This window comes from Lissotriton helveticus, chromosome 3_1 (assembly GCF_964261635.1).
Source record: "Lissotriton helveticus chromosome 3_1, aLisHel1.1, whole genome shotgun sequence".
Taxonomy (NCBI): Eukaryota; Metazoa; Chordata; class Amphibia; order Caudata; family Salamandridae; genus Lissotriton; species Lissotriton helveticus.
In genome coordinates, this window is record NC_136061.1 from 1,723,908,978 (window position 1) to 1,723,927,232 (window position 18,255).

Below are 18,255 nucleotides of genomic sequence, written 5' to 3' on the forward strand. Positions count from 1 at the left end.
ACGTCATCTGCAGATATGGCTGATCACCTGAAGTGATATGCTTTTTTTAGCTTTACGAATACAACATTATTTCATATGATGAGCTTGAAAGCAAAAGGCAAAAGCAATTCGAAAAAGCATGTTTTTATTTTTCTCTCCACAGGTATCCAAGTCTACCCGGCACTTGGAAATCACGATTTTCACCCTAAAAGCCAATTGCCAGCTGAGAACAACACAATCTACAGAAATGTTTCAGAATTCTGGAAAACTTGGCTAAACACAGAATCCGTTGCAACGTTTCAAAATGGTATGTTCATTTTTAGTCTTTTATATTTCATTATTATTTGTTTTTATGAATGGAAGACATGGGCGAAAGACAAGAAAAAATATACCCCCAGATTCATCATAGTCATGTTTTGCGAGTCCTTAATAGCGAATTTTAAGGATTCGCTATTAAAGACTCGCAAAACGGGATGCATGTAGAAATCGCAATATTTTTAGCGATTTCTACTGCTTCCTTATTTGCGATTTGCTAATTGCTAATCGCAAATAAGGAATGGCTTTCCCATTCATTCCTCTGAGCCTAAAGGCCCATAGGAATGCATGGGGAGTCATTCCTTATTTGCGATTAGCAATTAGCGAATCGCAAATAAGGAAGCAATTTCAAGGGTGCCAGGGTGTCCAAAGGACACCCTGTAGCACCCCTGAAATGGTAATGTACACTAGTGTTGCGCACACACATGTCCCAAGGACATGTGTGTGTGTAACATACTACTTAGAAAAATGCACTAAAGTGCATTTTTCTAAGTTTTTGCTATTTACCATGTAGTTAGACTTCGCGGTAAATAGCGGCCCCAGATTGCGAATTCGCAATTTTTAAATGGTTCATGCATTGCATTTAAGGAATCTCAATTTGAGATTCCTTAAATGCAAATAATCGCAATGTAGCGATTTCTAAAATTGCGATTTTTGCATTTGGGATGATGTATCCCAAATGCAAAAATACCACTCGCAAAGGGCCAGATTCTCAGAATCTGGCCCTTTGCGAGCGGATTTTGGTTTGATGAATCTGGCCCATAGGGTCGGATGTACATAGCAACTGTCGCAAAATACTTGTAGCAATAGGTCGATACCAAAATACTGATATCAAACGGGTCACAATTCGACCTACCGTATGAATATTAATGAGGTGGGTTGCAAACTACGACCCATTAGGAATCGCAGCCAAAACAGGGAGGGTGGCCTCTTGAGGTGAGCAGATCTCCATGTTTCTGCTTGCTTTTAAATGATTCAGTTGTGTTTGGAAATGCATGCCGTTTTGTTTAATAGAAAACAAGAAGTGTTTGAAAAACAAATTATACTATTTTTTTTAAAGAGTAAGCAGTAGTCCATGGGAGCACTTCCTACTCTTAAAAAATAATTTACAACATTCACAAAGGGCATTAGTAGAAGCCTTCTACCTTTCAGTATTTGGTAAAGTATTAATGTTTTGTGACCAGATTTTGGTTTAAAAAAATGACTACCAATCTGATCCGATATCAGGAAGGGGCGTTCTAAACAAAGCCATTCCAAATACTGAGTCGGTATTTAGACACAAACCCAGTTTGTGATTCGGTTACGTGCTACCAAATAGAAACTTGGGTTTCATGTATAATAGAAAGCGTTTTTGCAGTCACAAATGGCCCTATTCTGGGAATCAGGCCATTTGAGAATGCAAAAAGACTTTATACATCTGACCCATAATTCTTAGTATATAGTTCATAAATAATAATAAAAAAAATCTTTGGAAAGGAAGATATAAGGTAATCAATAAATACTGAAATTATGACCATAAATGTCCTTCACAAGTGTATATTGAGAACTAATCTGACACATTGGCCTTACTGAAAAGAATTCCGTAATTTGGCTGTTTTTCTCCACAAAGGCCCACTGGAAAATAGTCTGTGTTGTTGCAGCGTTTTCATCTTTATGCATGGATTTGACACCTTTACCACATAAACCCATAATCTGCTACAGAATCTTCAAATTTTAACAAAAAATGTTTTTGGCTCAACGGGTCAAAAGTTAATAGACCTGCTGCACGCACACAGTGCAATGGTCTGCACTTTACAAAAGTTAACTAGTCACCTTCAGCCATTGATTGCTCCATTCAGAAATTTAAAGACATGACAATATTGCTCAAACTGCGTAATATACATATACTTTAGGGGGGATCCCAAACCCCCCTCACCTTTTAATACATATATTAATTAATTTATTTTATGGGGTAAACTACCCAAACCTCCATTTATTAATTACCCTTACCATCCTATTCCCCTACCTACCCCTCCCTAAACCCTTAAAAATACATTTATCACCCTATGCCTCTATCTACCCCATATCCATAAAACTACCCTTCTTACCCAGTACACTTACCCACCCCAAAACCCTTAAAACACCCTTACAATCCACTACCCTTACCCACCCCAACCCTAAAAATACCCTTACCATGTCATGCCCCCGCACACCCCCAAACCCTACAAATACCCTTACCACCCTGTGCCCCGACACACCACAACCCCTACAATTTCCCTACCACCCTATACCCCTATCCACCCCTAAACCCTAAAAATACACTTACCACCCTATACCCCTAGCCAGCCCTTAACCCTAAAATATCCCTGACTACCCCATGCCCTAACCTACCCCTAAACCCAAAAATACCCTTGCCACTGTATACCCCATACCCTAAAACATCCTTACAACCAAATACCCGTACCCACTCATAAACCTTACAAAATCCTTACCACCCAATACCCCTACCCACCCCTATACCCCTACCTACCCCAAAACCATTAAAGATCCCATATTACTACCTACCCCTAGCCAGTCCTTAACCCTAAAATATCCCTGACTACCCTATGCCCTAACCTACCCCTAAACCCTAAAATACCCTTGCCACTGTATACCCCATACCAACCCTTAAAACATCCTTACAACCCAATACCCTTACCCACCCATAAACCTTACAAAATCCTTACCACCCAATACCCCTACCCACCCCTATACCCCTACCTACCCCAAAACCATTAAAGATCCCATACTACTACCTACCCCTAAACCCTAAAATACCCTTACCAACCTATATCCCTATCAACTCTTTAACCCTAAAAACACCCTTATAACCCAATACTCTTACTGACCCCATACCCTAAAATAACCCTTATCACCCTACACTCTACCCTATATCCACCACTAAACCCATATTTATTACGCGAGTTGTGTCAGACCTATTTTTGTGATAGAGTGTGGTTTTGGGAATCTATATTTGGCCAGTTCTGTTGGCACTGGCAACTGAAATGGCAACTGGCAACTGAAATGCCCTCTCGGTCAGGGGCAACTTGGCTGCTGGTAAAGGAGGAGGTTTGTAAGGAGAGATACAATGCGTTGCATGCACCCCCACCCCCCTCCCCAGGCAGTTAAAGAAAGAAGGAAAAAGTATTTCTTCATTGGGGAGAGAGGAAGTAATATTCTGCTACGTGAAGGGGCCATACCTGTGGACTTGTTGACAGCATCAGGATCTCGCTATCCAGCCGCCGAGATGAGTGTGCAGCCCACAGGGAAACAAGGATTGGGGCACCACTGTGTGCTTGAGCGTCAATTACTTAATCGGCATTCACGGCTGGGCTCTACAAATCACCCCTGAGCGGTTGCGAGAGAGGCACACTGTGGTGTTTCAGGAAGGGACACAATAACTTTAAGAAACAGGTGGGGCAATGAGTATGCTCCAATGGGAGTCAACATCTTGAAACTTAAAAGGACCCCGAGGCTGTATAACCGTCTGAGTGAAACCGGCATTGAAAAAGGTAATTCAGGGGGCGTGGCTAGCAGCCGGGAATGGCGGACGCGTGAAGCGTGAGCTCCCTGAGGCAGCACGGCCTTATGTAAAATCCGACATATCTATCCATAAAATCCCCCACCTGAAGGAGCGGTAACCAGGTCCGATGAGATAGAGGCATCTTCCGGTCCTGCCCCGGCACATGTACGAGGCCGACAACTGGACTTATTTGCCCCGGAGTTTCTGGGCCTGCGGCTGGAGTGAGGCACAGACCTCGAGTGCTTCCCCGACCCCGGCGGAAGTGAAGGCTGATCGGATTGGGCCCGGGGGTGTCCCCCGCCCCCCCCCCCGCCTGGAGCGCCGTGAGGGGCGATCCGGCGCCACAGAGTAGATCCTGCACTGCCGCTGGTGGGCGGACCAACGGAAAAGCCCGCCAACACCTGGAGACACCACCGGAGCGTCTCGGTGACTGCAGCAACGGGACAACAAACGGGCGGAGAGCCCTGCGGAAGTGGGGATCCCCCGAGGGAGGTGAGGTCTACTAAGAGGCTTTACCGTGACAGACCCGATTACATCCCTTCGCCATCGGTTGGGCCGTGCACGGCCGCACGTGGCACAGGACACCAGGGCTGCCGGCGGGTCCCCCCGGGGTCCCGCCTGGAGCGGAGACGACGGACTGAAAGTTAGAGTGGCCGGGGGAGGCGGCGGCAATTGCGGGAGCAGTGGTGGCCAGCCAGGACAGACACTAGCGGGAAGCTTCCCGGACGGGGGAAGCCTCGCTGAGGCAACGGCTTGCAGCGGGGCGTACACCGGACAGCGCCAATAACAAGTACCGGGACGCACACGTGAGTGACCGAGACCTCCGGTGCACAGAGCAGTACAGTGGCCACCTACCGAGACCGACACCGCCTAAGCGCACCTTGTCACGGCGCGACGCAGCGCATAGTCAGGACTAGCAGCGCTATGAGCGCTCTGTTTGGTTGGTGAAAGAGCGACGGTCCACAGGGATAAAGCACCTCCCACGGCAATTAACGGACTAAAGAGGGCCAGAAGCCCCTGTGAGCAGAACGCAAAGCTTTCCTCTCGACCTGCAGCCGACCTGCCCTCCCCAGGAGCGCGAAGAACTAGAGGAGTGCATTAGTGGCCATAACGAACCCCAGAACAGTGTCCCTTAACCGAAAGCTGCGAATCATGGCGGGCAGGGGCTCCAGGAGTGGATCCACGCAGGCTAAACTGGACAAATTTGCATATGGCTCGCAGGGACAATCGTTGGGAAATGGACGGACTTCAACAGGCGCCAATCCTGAAGTAGAGGGTACCAAGAAAGCCACGCTGGAAGACATCATGAAGACCCTCTCCGAAGTGCGGACTACAGTGGGCTCTATCTCCTCCGAGGTCACTCTACTGCGAGCTGACTTCCAGAAAATGACAGAAAGAGTGTCGCAGGTAGAAGTGGTCACGAAATCTCTTGTGGAGGACACTTCGGAGTTACAAATAGCCATGGAGCGAATGGACAAGATCACTCGACAACTGCAGGACAAGCTGGACGACCAGGAAGGGCGTTCCCGAAGGAATAATGTGCGCATCCTTGGTCTTCCGGAGACGGAGGGGAAGAGAGCAATGGACCTCTACATAGAAGACCTCATCAAAACTAAACTCCAACCTAAAGGGCTGTCACACTTTTTCTCTGTGGAGAGGGCGCACAGGGTGCCGGGAGGCGAACCCAAACCGGGTGCGGCACCGAGGCCGGTGCTGGCACGTTTATTCAACTTTAGAGACAGGGATGCGCTTTTACAAGCGGCAAGAGTCTCACCGCCAGTTAAACTCCACAACTCCACCTTGGCATTTTTCCCTGACTACACAGCGGAAGTAGCCAGACGCGGAAGTCGTTTACAGAGGTGAAAAAGGCACTGCGGGACAGAGAACTGCAGTACTCAATGTTATTCCCTGCTAAATTACGGATTGTGGCCAACGGGAAGACGTGGTTCTTCGACAAGCCGGAGGTGGCACAAGACTGGCTTGACGGCTGGAGACAGGTGGGACAACCCCGACGGCCGCACAGAGATCGACCTAACCAACGGAACGGTGACCAAGCAGGCAGGCAGACCGAACATTTGACGCAGCGTGAGAACTCGGCGAGGGCGGAATCCGACACGGAGCAGACTCCAATTGACTCTGGTCAGCTGGGACCCATCTGAAGTTTGACCTTTGGAGGGAGGGGCAGGATATGAGAAAAGGACCTGGGCCTGGTGCTGCGGAGTAAGGTGGGCAGAGCCGGTGCCTGTAGGGGATTCACCAACCCCACAAGCAAGTAAGATAGTTTGGGATGGGACAGAGCACTCTGCACAGTTGGGGGAACGGGCGGGGGTTTGTCCGTGGCGCAGGGGAGCAGGGAGGGGGGATGGGAGGGGAGTTACACAGTTATTGTTCTTGTTAGTAGTCATCAAACACACCACAGGGTACTCGAACGCACACGACACAGAGAGTTTCTCTCGCTCTGCCACGGAGCGTTGCACGTACAGTGAACCCCCACGGGGACAGGCAGGCCTGGCAATCATCCATGGCATGCTACGATGCATGAGTGCACTAGGCACTGTGCTGCATCTACACCTCACCATTGGGAACCACATGTACACCAAGACCAGCCCTATGATACGCAGGATACCACACAGACGATCCCATGGCCCGACAACTACATAATACACCCACTGAGGGGGCAAGCAAGACCCTTGAGGTGCCCCCCCCTGCGACTACTTACTTGGAATGTCAGGGGGTTGGGAGATAAAATAAAGCGGGGATTAGTATTGCAGGCACTCAAACGTCATGGCCCAGATCTGATCCTACTGCAGGAAACGCACCTCACGGGACCAGCGTGCAAGGCGCTTGACAGGCGTAGGATATGTCATGGCGGCGCATGCCGAATTTACGTCTGGCTCCCGAGGGGTAGGGATACTTATGAAAAAGACGTCACCCTTCATGGTGAAACACCACAAAACGGACGAGCAGGGTCGATTTGCGGCAATACATGGGCAGTGGGAGGGAAGACCCCTCTACGTAGTGTCGGTTTACATCCCCCCGGCACTCCACTCTGTGGCTTTGCCTGCACTGGGCGGCTTCCTTTTGGATCTTCCAGAGGGTGACACAATCATAGGGGGTGATTTCAATGCGATTATGGACCCAACACTAGACACATTTCCCACTAGAGACCGCCATAGAGGGACTCCACATCTCCCGGGATTCCTAGAGGCAATGGGCATTACAGACGTTAGGCGTCACCTACACCCCACAGAGGCACAGTACACATACTACTCTGCAGTACATAATAGCTTAACACGCATTGACTACTTTCTGTTTCTTGGGGCAGGACTGGGAAAGCTAGACAAAATTGACATCCTGCCCAGAGGGATCTCCGACCACTCACCGATGTCCCTGTCACTCACCACAAAAGAAAAGAGACGTACGAGAATTTACCCAATATACCCGAACTACCTCACAATGCCGAAGATCAGGAAAGAACTCCAGTTAGTGACCACACGCTACTTTGAGGAGAATACGGGCTCAGTGTCCTCCCCCTCGGTACTTTGGGAAGCTTACAAAACGGTCCTGAGAGGGGGGGCAGTGGCAGCGATAACAGGGCATAAGAGAGAGTGCAGGAGGGTCCTTGCAGAGATTGAGCTGGCACTACACGCCGCAAACACTGCTCACATGGCTGACCCCTCCCCAGAAACAGCACTCACACTACATTTAAGACAACAGCAACACCGGGCCCATCTTACGGTGACAGTCCAAGGTCACATCACAGGCACAGCCAACAGAGTATACAACGTGGGAGACAAGGCTGGGAAAATGCTGGCGTGGCTAGATAAGAAGGGGAGGGGGAGTGGTAAAGGTATTCAGCAGCTATATTCACATGACGATCAAATACAGACACACCCGGAAGACATAGTATGTACCTTGGCGGACCACTTCCGAGAAATATACACCCCTGAGCGAGAGGTTACTGCCCAAGAGGCAACACTCGCACTTACAAACATTGACATCCCCAAGCTCGCACCAGAGGCAATACAGGACCTAGAATTAGACCCGACGGAAGACGAAATTCAACTGGCAATTCAGGCACTGCACTCAGGTAAAGCGGTGGGTCCCAATGGAATACCTTTGGAATGGTATAAATCGCGGGCTGACACATTGAGTAAGCCCTTGCGAAAAATGTATATGGAAAGTCTGGAGAAGGCAATCCTACCACTGGACCAACGTACAGCTACGATAGTAGCCATACCGAAGCCGGGCAAACCTCCGTCTCGGTGCTCATCGTACCGCCCCATTTCACTGATCAACGCAGAGGCCAAGATACTAGCGAAACTGCTGGCCACTCGTTTGATACAACACCTACAATCGCTGATACACCCTGACCAATCAGGCTTCATGCCTCACAGAAGTACGTCTCTGAATCTCAGACGACTCCATGGGGTGATAGCACGAGCGCACCTTATCCCCGAAAGGGCGGTTATTCTTTCGCTCGATGCCAAAATGGCTTTTGATCTAGTGGAATGGGAGTATCTGTTTGCGGTGCTGAGACGGATGGACTTTGGACCGAAATTCATAGCCTGGGTAAGATTACTCTACACACAGCCGGTAGCGCAGGTCCTGGCGAATGGCCACATCTCGCAGACATTCCCACTGGGCAGAGGGACTAGGCAGGGATGCCCGCTGTCACCCTTACTCTTCGCCCTGGTGATAGAGCCGCTGGCAATCCTGCTCAGAACTACACCGTTGATAAAGGGAATCACGTGGGAGGATGGATGGGAAGACAGAGTGTCCCTTTATGCAGATGACATGCTGATCTATATGGTGGAGCCCGAAAGCGGTATCCCAGCATTACTAGATTTATGTGACACGCATGGTAAAGCATCGGGATACACTCTGAACTGGACTAAATCGGTGGTGTACACACTACATGGTCCGGACCCGGTGCTGCAGGAGAACTGCCCCTTACAGTTAACTAGAGATTACTTTAAGTACCTGGGCATTGTCATTGCAAGGAACGCAACAAACTTTTTCAACAAAAACTTGCAGCCACCCATGGAACGCCTTCGGGCAGATGTTAAACATTGGGCGGCCTTGCCGATGACTCTCCTGGGGCGCGCTGCACTCTACAAAATGATGGCTCTTCCCAGGTTCCTCTATGTGCTGGAGAATACTCCTTATCTCGTGGAACCGAGGTACTTCAAGCAAATTGCGGCGTTGGTTTCAAACCTGCTTTGGAACAACGGCCCTGCGCGAATAGCATATGACAAACTGACAAGGAGCTGGTACGAAGGTGGCGTAGCTTTGCCTAACATACAGCTGTATTATTGGGCGGCACATCTAAAAACGATCAACCAATGGATACATGCCCCAAGGACCGACCCAGCGTACGAAGCTGACTGGGCACAACTAGGTGCGGATGGCATGCTTGCAGTACTATATAACAAGCCGCAGGTACGGAAACTATGGGGCCCAACGCACCACACTGCGACCATATGGCACATTGCACAAAAGCGACTGGGGTGGCAAGGTAAACTCACCAAACTGACACCGCTTTGGGACATAAAAGCATTGGGGGCCCTACGCTCCTGCAAGGGATTCACGCAGTGGGACTGTATAGGAATATCCACAATCGGAGACCTCTGGGACAAAGGTACGGTGATCGGGTTTCCACAATTACAACAACAGTACGACCTGGGCCAGACTGAGACATTTAGATATGTGCAGATAAGGCATGCACTACTAAGAGCGATCCCAGCGGGAACTGAACTACCAGAATCCTCGCCACTAGAGGACAGACTCTTAACTGACTTCATGCCGCAAAGCGCCACATCACTCACATATAAAAAATTGATCAACAACCTGAGAGACCCAACAGAAAGACTGAGAGATAGATGGGTGGGAGATGTAGGAGAGGTTACTGAATCAGAGTGGAACGAGGCAATGGCGTCCCCACGGGAGGTCGGCATCTCAGCAAAATTCAGATTGGTACAATTGAAAATCTTACACCGTATTTATTACACTAGGACCCTGCTTCACAGAATACATCGAGCGTCACATCCCTACTGTTTACGGGGGTGCGGGGAGGAGGGGACATTATACCATACAATCTGGGAATGCCCACAGATACGAGAATTCTGGAGACAGGTTATGCGCACCATCTCGCAAACACTTAGGGTTTCAATTCTACCTGAACCTCGAAAATGCCTATTGAACATTTGGGACCCTAATGACCTGAATAGGCATGGACAGATATGGGCTACCCTAGCCATGATGGTGGCAAAGCGAGATGTTGCGCAGAAATGGGGAGCGCCAGATACGCCTACAGCCTATAGGTGGGGTAACAACATGGACAAGCTAATGATTACCGAAAGAGCAGTGTACGTAATGAGGGCTTGCCCCCGCAAGTGGAATAAGGTGTGGACAGCATGGAACACTTATAGAGGAGACCTCTGTGAACCTCTACCGGAAGAAGAGGACCTAGAGTCTGAGGGAGAGGAGGAGTAAAGGGCGGGGGGGAGGTAGTAGTGTTGGCCCTAGTGGGCACCATGCAGCTCTGATGCAGATTTTAATAGGACGTGGCGCAGGGAATGAGGGATTACTACAGATAAATGTCACTGTTGCAAATGTACCTATGGTGGATGACTCTTTTAATGTTTTAATGGTTAAAATTGTTCTATTGATGATTGTTATGATACACTCAATAGTAGGAAAAGATCCTTGTGATTATAAGTAAAGGCAGAAGCGAGGCTAGACGGTCAACAGAATTAACACACTCATGCAATGATAGCGTAATATTCTTGTTAATAATTGGGAACTATTATGGTATATTGAGGAAAGAATGTAAGTTGATGGAGTATTGCCATGAAAGCAACCTGGTGACTGTACTGGATGCTGACAACTTCAATAAAAAGTTTTTCAAAAAAAAGAAAAAGGTAATTCAGCCAAAACGTGTCCGCTGTAGCGTTTCACTTACCACTCACAGATCCCTCTGTATGGACATCATTGATGGATCGATACAATTCCACAGGCAATTTACCCGAGCTGTGTCAGTTATATATATATATATGTATAGATATATATATATTTCAAAACGCTTCGGTCCTCTTCGTGGCCAGGACTCGCCTCAAAAGGAGCACTCAAAGCCAAATGAGCGTGGTAAAGCCATTTAATTCATCGCTCTGCCGCATAGCAAGGTTTACAAACGCGTTTCGGCGTTGCCGCCTTCGTTGGTGTCAACCATCGCTTTTTTCGGGGTATTTTTAAATAAAACTTACATTGTGACTTCCTGTCACATGTTTAACAATGAAAATAAAAAACGGCACATAATACATCATTGCATCAAAATCAGTGGCGGCCATCTTACAATGGTCAGAATCGCGCTTGCAAAATGTAGATATATACAATTTATATGCAATCTTTTGTGCTTCAAAGCGCATTCCCAGACTCCTGCATACTCGCTTTGAATAATTCATCAACAATCACATTAATAATCAAACATTACTATTACATCATATATTTCTGGTCGCCTATTGTTCACGCATGCCGTTATCCTATACAGTTCCTCTATCACTCTTCACATTCATTTTCTATCTTTACTTCTAAAGTTGAGAACTGTACTAAAAGAGGTTCATGGATATTCAAGATGGGAGATTGCGTGATTTTAATAGTTTTAATATTTATTGTGGCCCTTGTCATGAAGCCCTGAATAGGCATTCTAAGATGTTTTAGTCGGATACTAATTGGCTCTAAGGGTTAGGACACTGATTTCTTTCCTTCTTTTATCACATAGCTTTCCCCCATTTCAGAGTCAATAGACCATCTATTAAATGTGGGTCCACATCTCTTCCTCATTGTTCATTCCTACTGGTACCTTAGTCTGGAGTAGGATAATATACCTAGATTCTAGGTTTCCTAATTTTTTTATCCAATCTCCACCCCGTTCATTCCTGATCAATTGATCTAGAATGAAGAAGGTAAGCAGGTTGCTGTTACTTTTGTGCATTTCTTCGAAGTGCCGGGCTACTGGGTAGCTCTGGTCCTTCATTGAAATGGCTCTCATATGTTCAAGAACTCTGAGTTTTGTCTGTTTTATTGTGCTCCCTATGTACTTTTTCCCACAGGGGCACACTAGACAGTATACGGTGTAATCCGAGTTGCAGTTAAGCAACTTGGATATTGGTGTCTTGTTCGTTTTTCCAGGTACCACAAAATCTTTGACTTTGTGTGAATTTCTACATGCCTTGCATTTCATGCAGGGGTAGAAACCCACTAATGATGATTTCCTTCTGCTCCTACACTCATAATGGCTATTCACAAGATGATCTTTAAATGAGTTTCCTCTTCTGTAAGAAATCAGGGGATAATCTGACAGTGTTTGCCCTATCACACTGTCCGTCTTCAAGATTTTCCAGTTCTTTTTCATGATGTTAAAGACTTCTGCTGATTTTTCGGAATAGCTTGTGATCATCCTGATTTTGGGGTCACCTTTTATGGGTTTATCGATTAATAGATCAGTTCTCCCTACTGTGTCACTTTTCATCTCTGCCTGATCTAGTATTCCCTTGCAATATCCCCTCTTACTGAATCTTTTTCTTGTCTCTCCTCGTGCTTTTATGAATTCCTCATCTGTTGAGCAATTTCGCTTCATGCGTAGAAATTCTCCTAGGGGGATATTGTTGATAACACTACGTGGATGGAAGCTCCCTGAGTATAGGATGGTATTGCCCGATGTGGGCTTTCGATATACTGCAGTTTCAATGGCATTGTTTGCAACATATACTCTAAGGTCCAAATAGAAGACCTCCTTCTTACTGATATTGCTCGTGAACTGGAGGTTCAGGTCATTGATATTCAGACCTTTGATGTACTCCTCCGCCTCACTTTGAGAGCCACGCCACCCTACGAACAAGTCGTCTATATAGCGGGTCCACAGTATAATGTGATCCAGCCACTGTTCGTTTTCCCCCGCCCAGGCCACGTGCTTCTCCCACCAGCCAACGAATAAATTCGCATAGCTGGGGGGAAGCACGTGCCCATCGCGGTTCCCTGGAGTTGTAGATACAATTGCCCTGAGAATAGGAAAATATTATTTCTCAGGCAGAACTCAGTTAACTCCATCAACATCCTATTGTGTCTTCGGAATTTGAGAGCTCTCTTTTCCAAAAAGCTTTTGATAGCAAACAAGCCATCTTCATGTCTGATTGATGTGTACAGACTAGCAATGTCAAGTGTTATCAAAATCATGTCATCCTCCCATTTGACCCCCTGTATGATACGCAGGAAATCTTTTGTATCTCTTAGGTAGGAGCTGAGGTCCTTTACAAACGGAGAAATGAAACTGTCAATATAGGTGGAGGTCTTTTCCAGTAAGCTGTCCTTTGCGGACACTATCGGTCTTCCTGGAGACCACACTGTGCTCTTGTGCACCTTTGGTAGGTGATAAAATGTCGCTATTTGTGGGTGTTCACATTTCAGATTTTGCCAGTCTTTAAAATCCAAGATCCCCTCATCTTTCCATTTTGTAATTAGTCCATTGAATAGTGTGACACTTTCCAAGAATTTTTCTCGTTTAATTTTGGCATAATGTTCTTTTTTCCCCAGCTGTGAAAGGGCCTCATCCTCATACTGACTGCGTTTGAGGATAACGATATTCCCACCCTTGTCACTGGGCTTAATTACAATACTTTCATCTTCCTTCAAACTCCTGATTATTTGCCATTCGTCTTTCTTGAGATTTCTTCTTTTCCAATTACATTTCTGTTCGTGTAATTTCTTCAATTCCTCTATTACAACCTCCTGGAAGGTGTCTATCCCATCATGTGGTGTTCTTGGATTTGTTTTTGATTTAATCACCATGGTGCTTTTGCAGCCTCGCTGGGTGATTCCACTCTCACTCAGCATTTGGGTAGGTTCCATATCCCAATCATGATTAACATTGTCTTCCACCAAAGTTTGTGCCATAATGATCACTCCCAAATCATCTCCTGTCAGTGTATCTAAGGGATTGTCCTCATCATTCCCTTGTATCTCACTCCTCTTGGGGTGCATCATATGAATTTTTTGCAGTTTTATTTTTCTGATGAAATTAAAAAGATCGATTCGTGATTGTGTGTAATCAAATGCTGGAGTGAGACAAAATTGTTAGTTCCAATTGTAGGATTCCTCCTTCCTCTTCAGATAGCTCCCTATCTGATAAATTTACTATTGTATTCTGTTCAGACAGTGTCTCACTCAAGTCCACTTCTTCCCACGTGTACTTCTTGTTACCACTGGTGTGGATCGTCCTGGGGCGGCCCTTCCTGCCCCTCCGCGTTTTCCTCTTATTGCTTCTGGAGGGTGTGTTGTCGCCGCTGGTCTTTGCCCCAGTCCCTTTATGAGTTCGTACTCCTGAAAAAAAGGAGGTTCTGATTCTGGAGGAGATGTAGATTGTTCTTCTTCCGAGCCAGTAAGGTTCCCACCTCCTGCAGCACCTCTATTTCCACCACTGTTTCTGGTACGTGATGAGTCGTCTTCGGACACCTCGGATTCCTCCGTGCTCACTGGGGTCCTGCTCTTAGATCTCCCCTGTATTAGTGTTTTCCTTGGTGCATCATACTTCTTCGCAAATGTTAGAATCCGTCCATTTGCGTAGTCTTTCTCATCACGTATGAACTTTGTTTGTTTTCTCCGTTTGATTGTATTTTCGTAGTCAATTAATTTCTGTTTCATTTGCTGACGCAGTTCATCACTTTTTTAGAGTCGTTGTCCTCACTGATTTTCTTTTCGATCTCCTTAATCTCTTCCTGCAATCTTACTCTGTCATTCCATGCATGCTTAACGAGTAATTTAAGCATTCCTTTTGTGACGCATTCCACCGTGCGGCAGGAGGCACCCGTGATTAAGAAGAGCAGGGGTTGGTGGAACCAGCGTTCAAAAAAGATATATATATAAAAAAAAAAAATATATATATATATATATATATATATATATATATATATGTATGTATATATATATATATATATATATATATATATATATATATATATATATATATATATATATATATATATCCATCGGCGGCCCAGTGACGGACCTAATTAATCTGTCTCTCACTCAAGGTGTAGTGCCCCCGAGTTGGAAAGGTGCGGTTGTTAAGGCTCTCTTGAAGAAGCCTAACCTGGACCCTGCCGACCTTGCCAACTTCAAGCCTATCTCCCTGCTGCCGGGTCTCAGCAAGGTGGCTGAGAAGCTGGTGAATAGCCGCCTGTCGGACTTCTTGGAGGCTAATTCTCTCCTGGGCGATTCCCAGACGGGTTTTCGTCCTGGTCAGGGGACTGACACCGCCCTGCTGGCGGTCGTGGAGAATGCTAGGAGCATTCTGGATTCGGGGGGATCAGTGGCAGTGATCCTCCTGGACCTTAGTGCTGCTTTCGACACCGTGGACCATCAGGTGCTTCTCCAACGGCTGTCGGGGGTAGGGGTCACCGGTTTGGCCCTCAAGTGGTTCGCTTCCTTCTTGGAAGGCCGCACATTTGAGGTGTGGGAAGGCCATGAAAAATCATCTTCAGTCCCTCTCCAGTGTGGTGTGCCACAGGGCTCTTCGTTGAGCCCCACTTTATTTAACGTTTATATGGCCCCCCTGGAGAGTGTGGTACTGCCGCTGGGTATTAAGATCATCAGCTATGCTGATGATACTCAGCTGGTGGTAGGCCTTTCCCAGTCGGCTTGCCAACCCGACCGGCTGCACTTGTGTCTGGATAAGATCTACACGTGGATGTGCAGCTCAGCACTAAAGCTCAACGGCTCCAAGACGGAACTGATGCTGCTGGGGAACTCTTCTCCATCTTTATCCCCCAGCAGCTGGCCTGATTGCCTGGGACCAGTTCCCACCCCCAAGCAGGAGATCAAGAGCCTGGGGGTGTGGCTCGAGCAGGACCTTTCATTTAAAACTCATGCTAAAAAGACAGCTGGCGTGTGTTTTGGCCTGCTTCGATCAGCGCGGAAGATTCTACCGCTGCTCCCAGCGGCTACTAGGAGGCTTCTCGTCCAGGGGCTTATCATCTCGCGGCTGGACTTCAGCAACGCGTTGTTCCTGGGCGCACCAGAATCTACCCTGAACAAATTGCAGCAAGTGCAGAACGCGGCCGCCAGGCTCCTCACGGGTCTTCCCAGGCGTCAGTCGGCTCGCCCTGCGTTGAAGGCGCTGCATTGGCTCCCTGTCAGGGACAGGGTGAAATTCAAGTCACTCTGTATCGCCCATAAAGTCCTGCAGGGGGCAGGTCCACCCATTCTGGGGGATATGGTTCAGCCCTATAAGGCCCCCCGTTCTCTCCGTTCCGATCATCAACATTTGTTGCAGGTCGGGAGGGTGCGGAAGGCAAGAACTGGTGGCAGAAGGTTTTCGATAAATGTGGCCACCTTGTGGAATTCTCTTCCTCTGCACTTACGCTCGGAAGCCAGCCTCTTTCGGTTCCGCAAACTTTTAAACACTTTTTTGTTCTCTGCTTAACGCCTGCCTCAGTGTGGTAGTGTTTTTTCTCTGGTGAGCGCTGGGATGCCTACTGGTAACCAGGCGCTATATAAAACTCACAATAATAATAATAATAATAATATATATATTGCACTGTTCCAGCACTTTAAATTGAATAAAATTGAATTCTGGCATCAGCAAAGTTAAGTTTGAGTCCGTGATCCTGTTTGTGCGAGAAGGCACTAAGGAGAAGTGGAGTGGATATAGATATATATATATATATATATATATATATATATATATATATATATATATATATATATATATATATATATACACACACTTCTCCTCCTCGTAAGTAACAGAAAGTCTTAGCGCTCAATGTGATTTCAAACACTTAATCCTTGGGTAGAAAGTTACAACAACGGTCTCTCAGCAGGACGCGTTTCGGCTTATGCTTTTATCAACATTGTAAACGCCATTTTGGACAATGCTATCTATACCGTCATACACATTGCAGGGCATGTCATTTCAATAGACAGTCAGTCAGTCAAAGCACGCTTTATTCGATTTTCAAAGAAACCATAAAAAGCACATACAATACATATACATTAAAATCACAATTCATAGTTAAATATTACAACAAAATATCATATAATTTTACTAAGCTACATCACGTCAGATACTAATAAAAGATACCTTATTCACAATAAAATGTTCAGTGGGGCTCGTTTTTTCCTAAAATGAAAGGCTTCTGCTAGGAAACTGGCCACACTAAAGGTGATATAGATGTTGCCCAGCATCTGAAGGTAAAGCAAGGCAGGTCTAACTTGAATAAAACCCGCCTCCCTCAGCACGGGTAATAGATGTTTTTTCCTAGCAGCAGAATAAAACTCACAGAACATCATAAAATGCGTGGTATCCTGCTCAGAAAATTTATCACAGTCACAAGGGGGTGCATCCTTCGGATGTTTCCATGAAGGATAATAGCCTAAGGAGAGTTGGATTAGATTGAACCTGAATCTTGTTAATAAAAATCTGTGAAGGGGTCTTGTAACAAAGTTCAAATATGGTTCCAGGGCTGGGGTAGTAATTAACATGGCATGAGCTCTTATAGATGGTTTCATCATTTCCCTCCCCTCTCTACTAAGGCGGACCCTTTCTGTAAAATGGACTTTAATCCACTTTACATCCTCTCTCTTAATGTTGCGAGGAGATGAGAAAAGTTCCACTCTACCCAAGGCTGAAAAAGTAGTTTTTAAAAACTTCAACCAGGGTATTTTCATGGCATGGTCCAAAGACATGACGTCCTCCAGAATAAGATGGTTTAAGGTTAATTCTGGATTCAGCCATGTCCTTGCCCAAAGTAAGAGAGGTGCCAAATTCAGCTTATCTGTGATATAACCCAAACCTACTTCCTCATGGATAGAGAATGTGGGGGTCGATTTTGGCACTGAGAGCAATGTTCTAAGTAGCCTGTTTTCTACCCTTTGGATGTTTTCTTGGGTAACATAACCCCACAGGGCAGCCCCAAAGGAGGCAATGGGGATGCACTTGGTATTATAAACCTTCAAAAGTGCTTCCATTGGCCTGGCCCCCAACCTTTTGGTGAAGCCCAGCAACGCAGTTGTTGACCGTGCCAGAGCTAAGCTCTTTGCCTTTAGCTGTGGGGCCAAAGACCCCCGTTCGTCAAAAAGGAACGCCAAATAGGGAAAAACCGGGACCCTGGAAACCACCTCCCCCTTACATTTAAAGGTTTTAGATTTTAATTTCCCTCTCTGCTTCCCCACTATCATAGTGTGAGATTTTTTAGCATTTACTTTCAGGTCGAGTTTTTCCATAAAGGAGCCAAAAGAATCCAGTAATGTCTGCAGACCGATGCCTGTACGGGCAATCAGTACCGTGTCATCTGCGTATAGGAGGGCCGGAATCGGCTGACCTCCCGCCCGAGGCACATCTGCACCCCCCTCCTCCAGCTGTT

The 18,255-nt window shown here is 46.6% G+C and overlaps 1 protein-coding gene across 1 annotated transcript in view; it reads left to right on the forward strand.

Moving 5' to 3' along the window:
• SMPDL3B (sphingomyelin phosphodiesterase acid like 3B) overlaps nt 1–18,255 on the forward strand; it is a 152,297-nt gene that overhangs the window by 83,675 nt on the left and 50,367 nt on the right. The window contains exon 4 of the mRNA XM_078682506.1: nt 143–286. Within this exon, the coding sequence (XP_078538632.1) occupies nt 143–286 (144 nt within the window). The remainder of the gene's footprint in view (nt 1–142; nt 287–18,255) is intronic.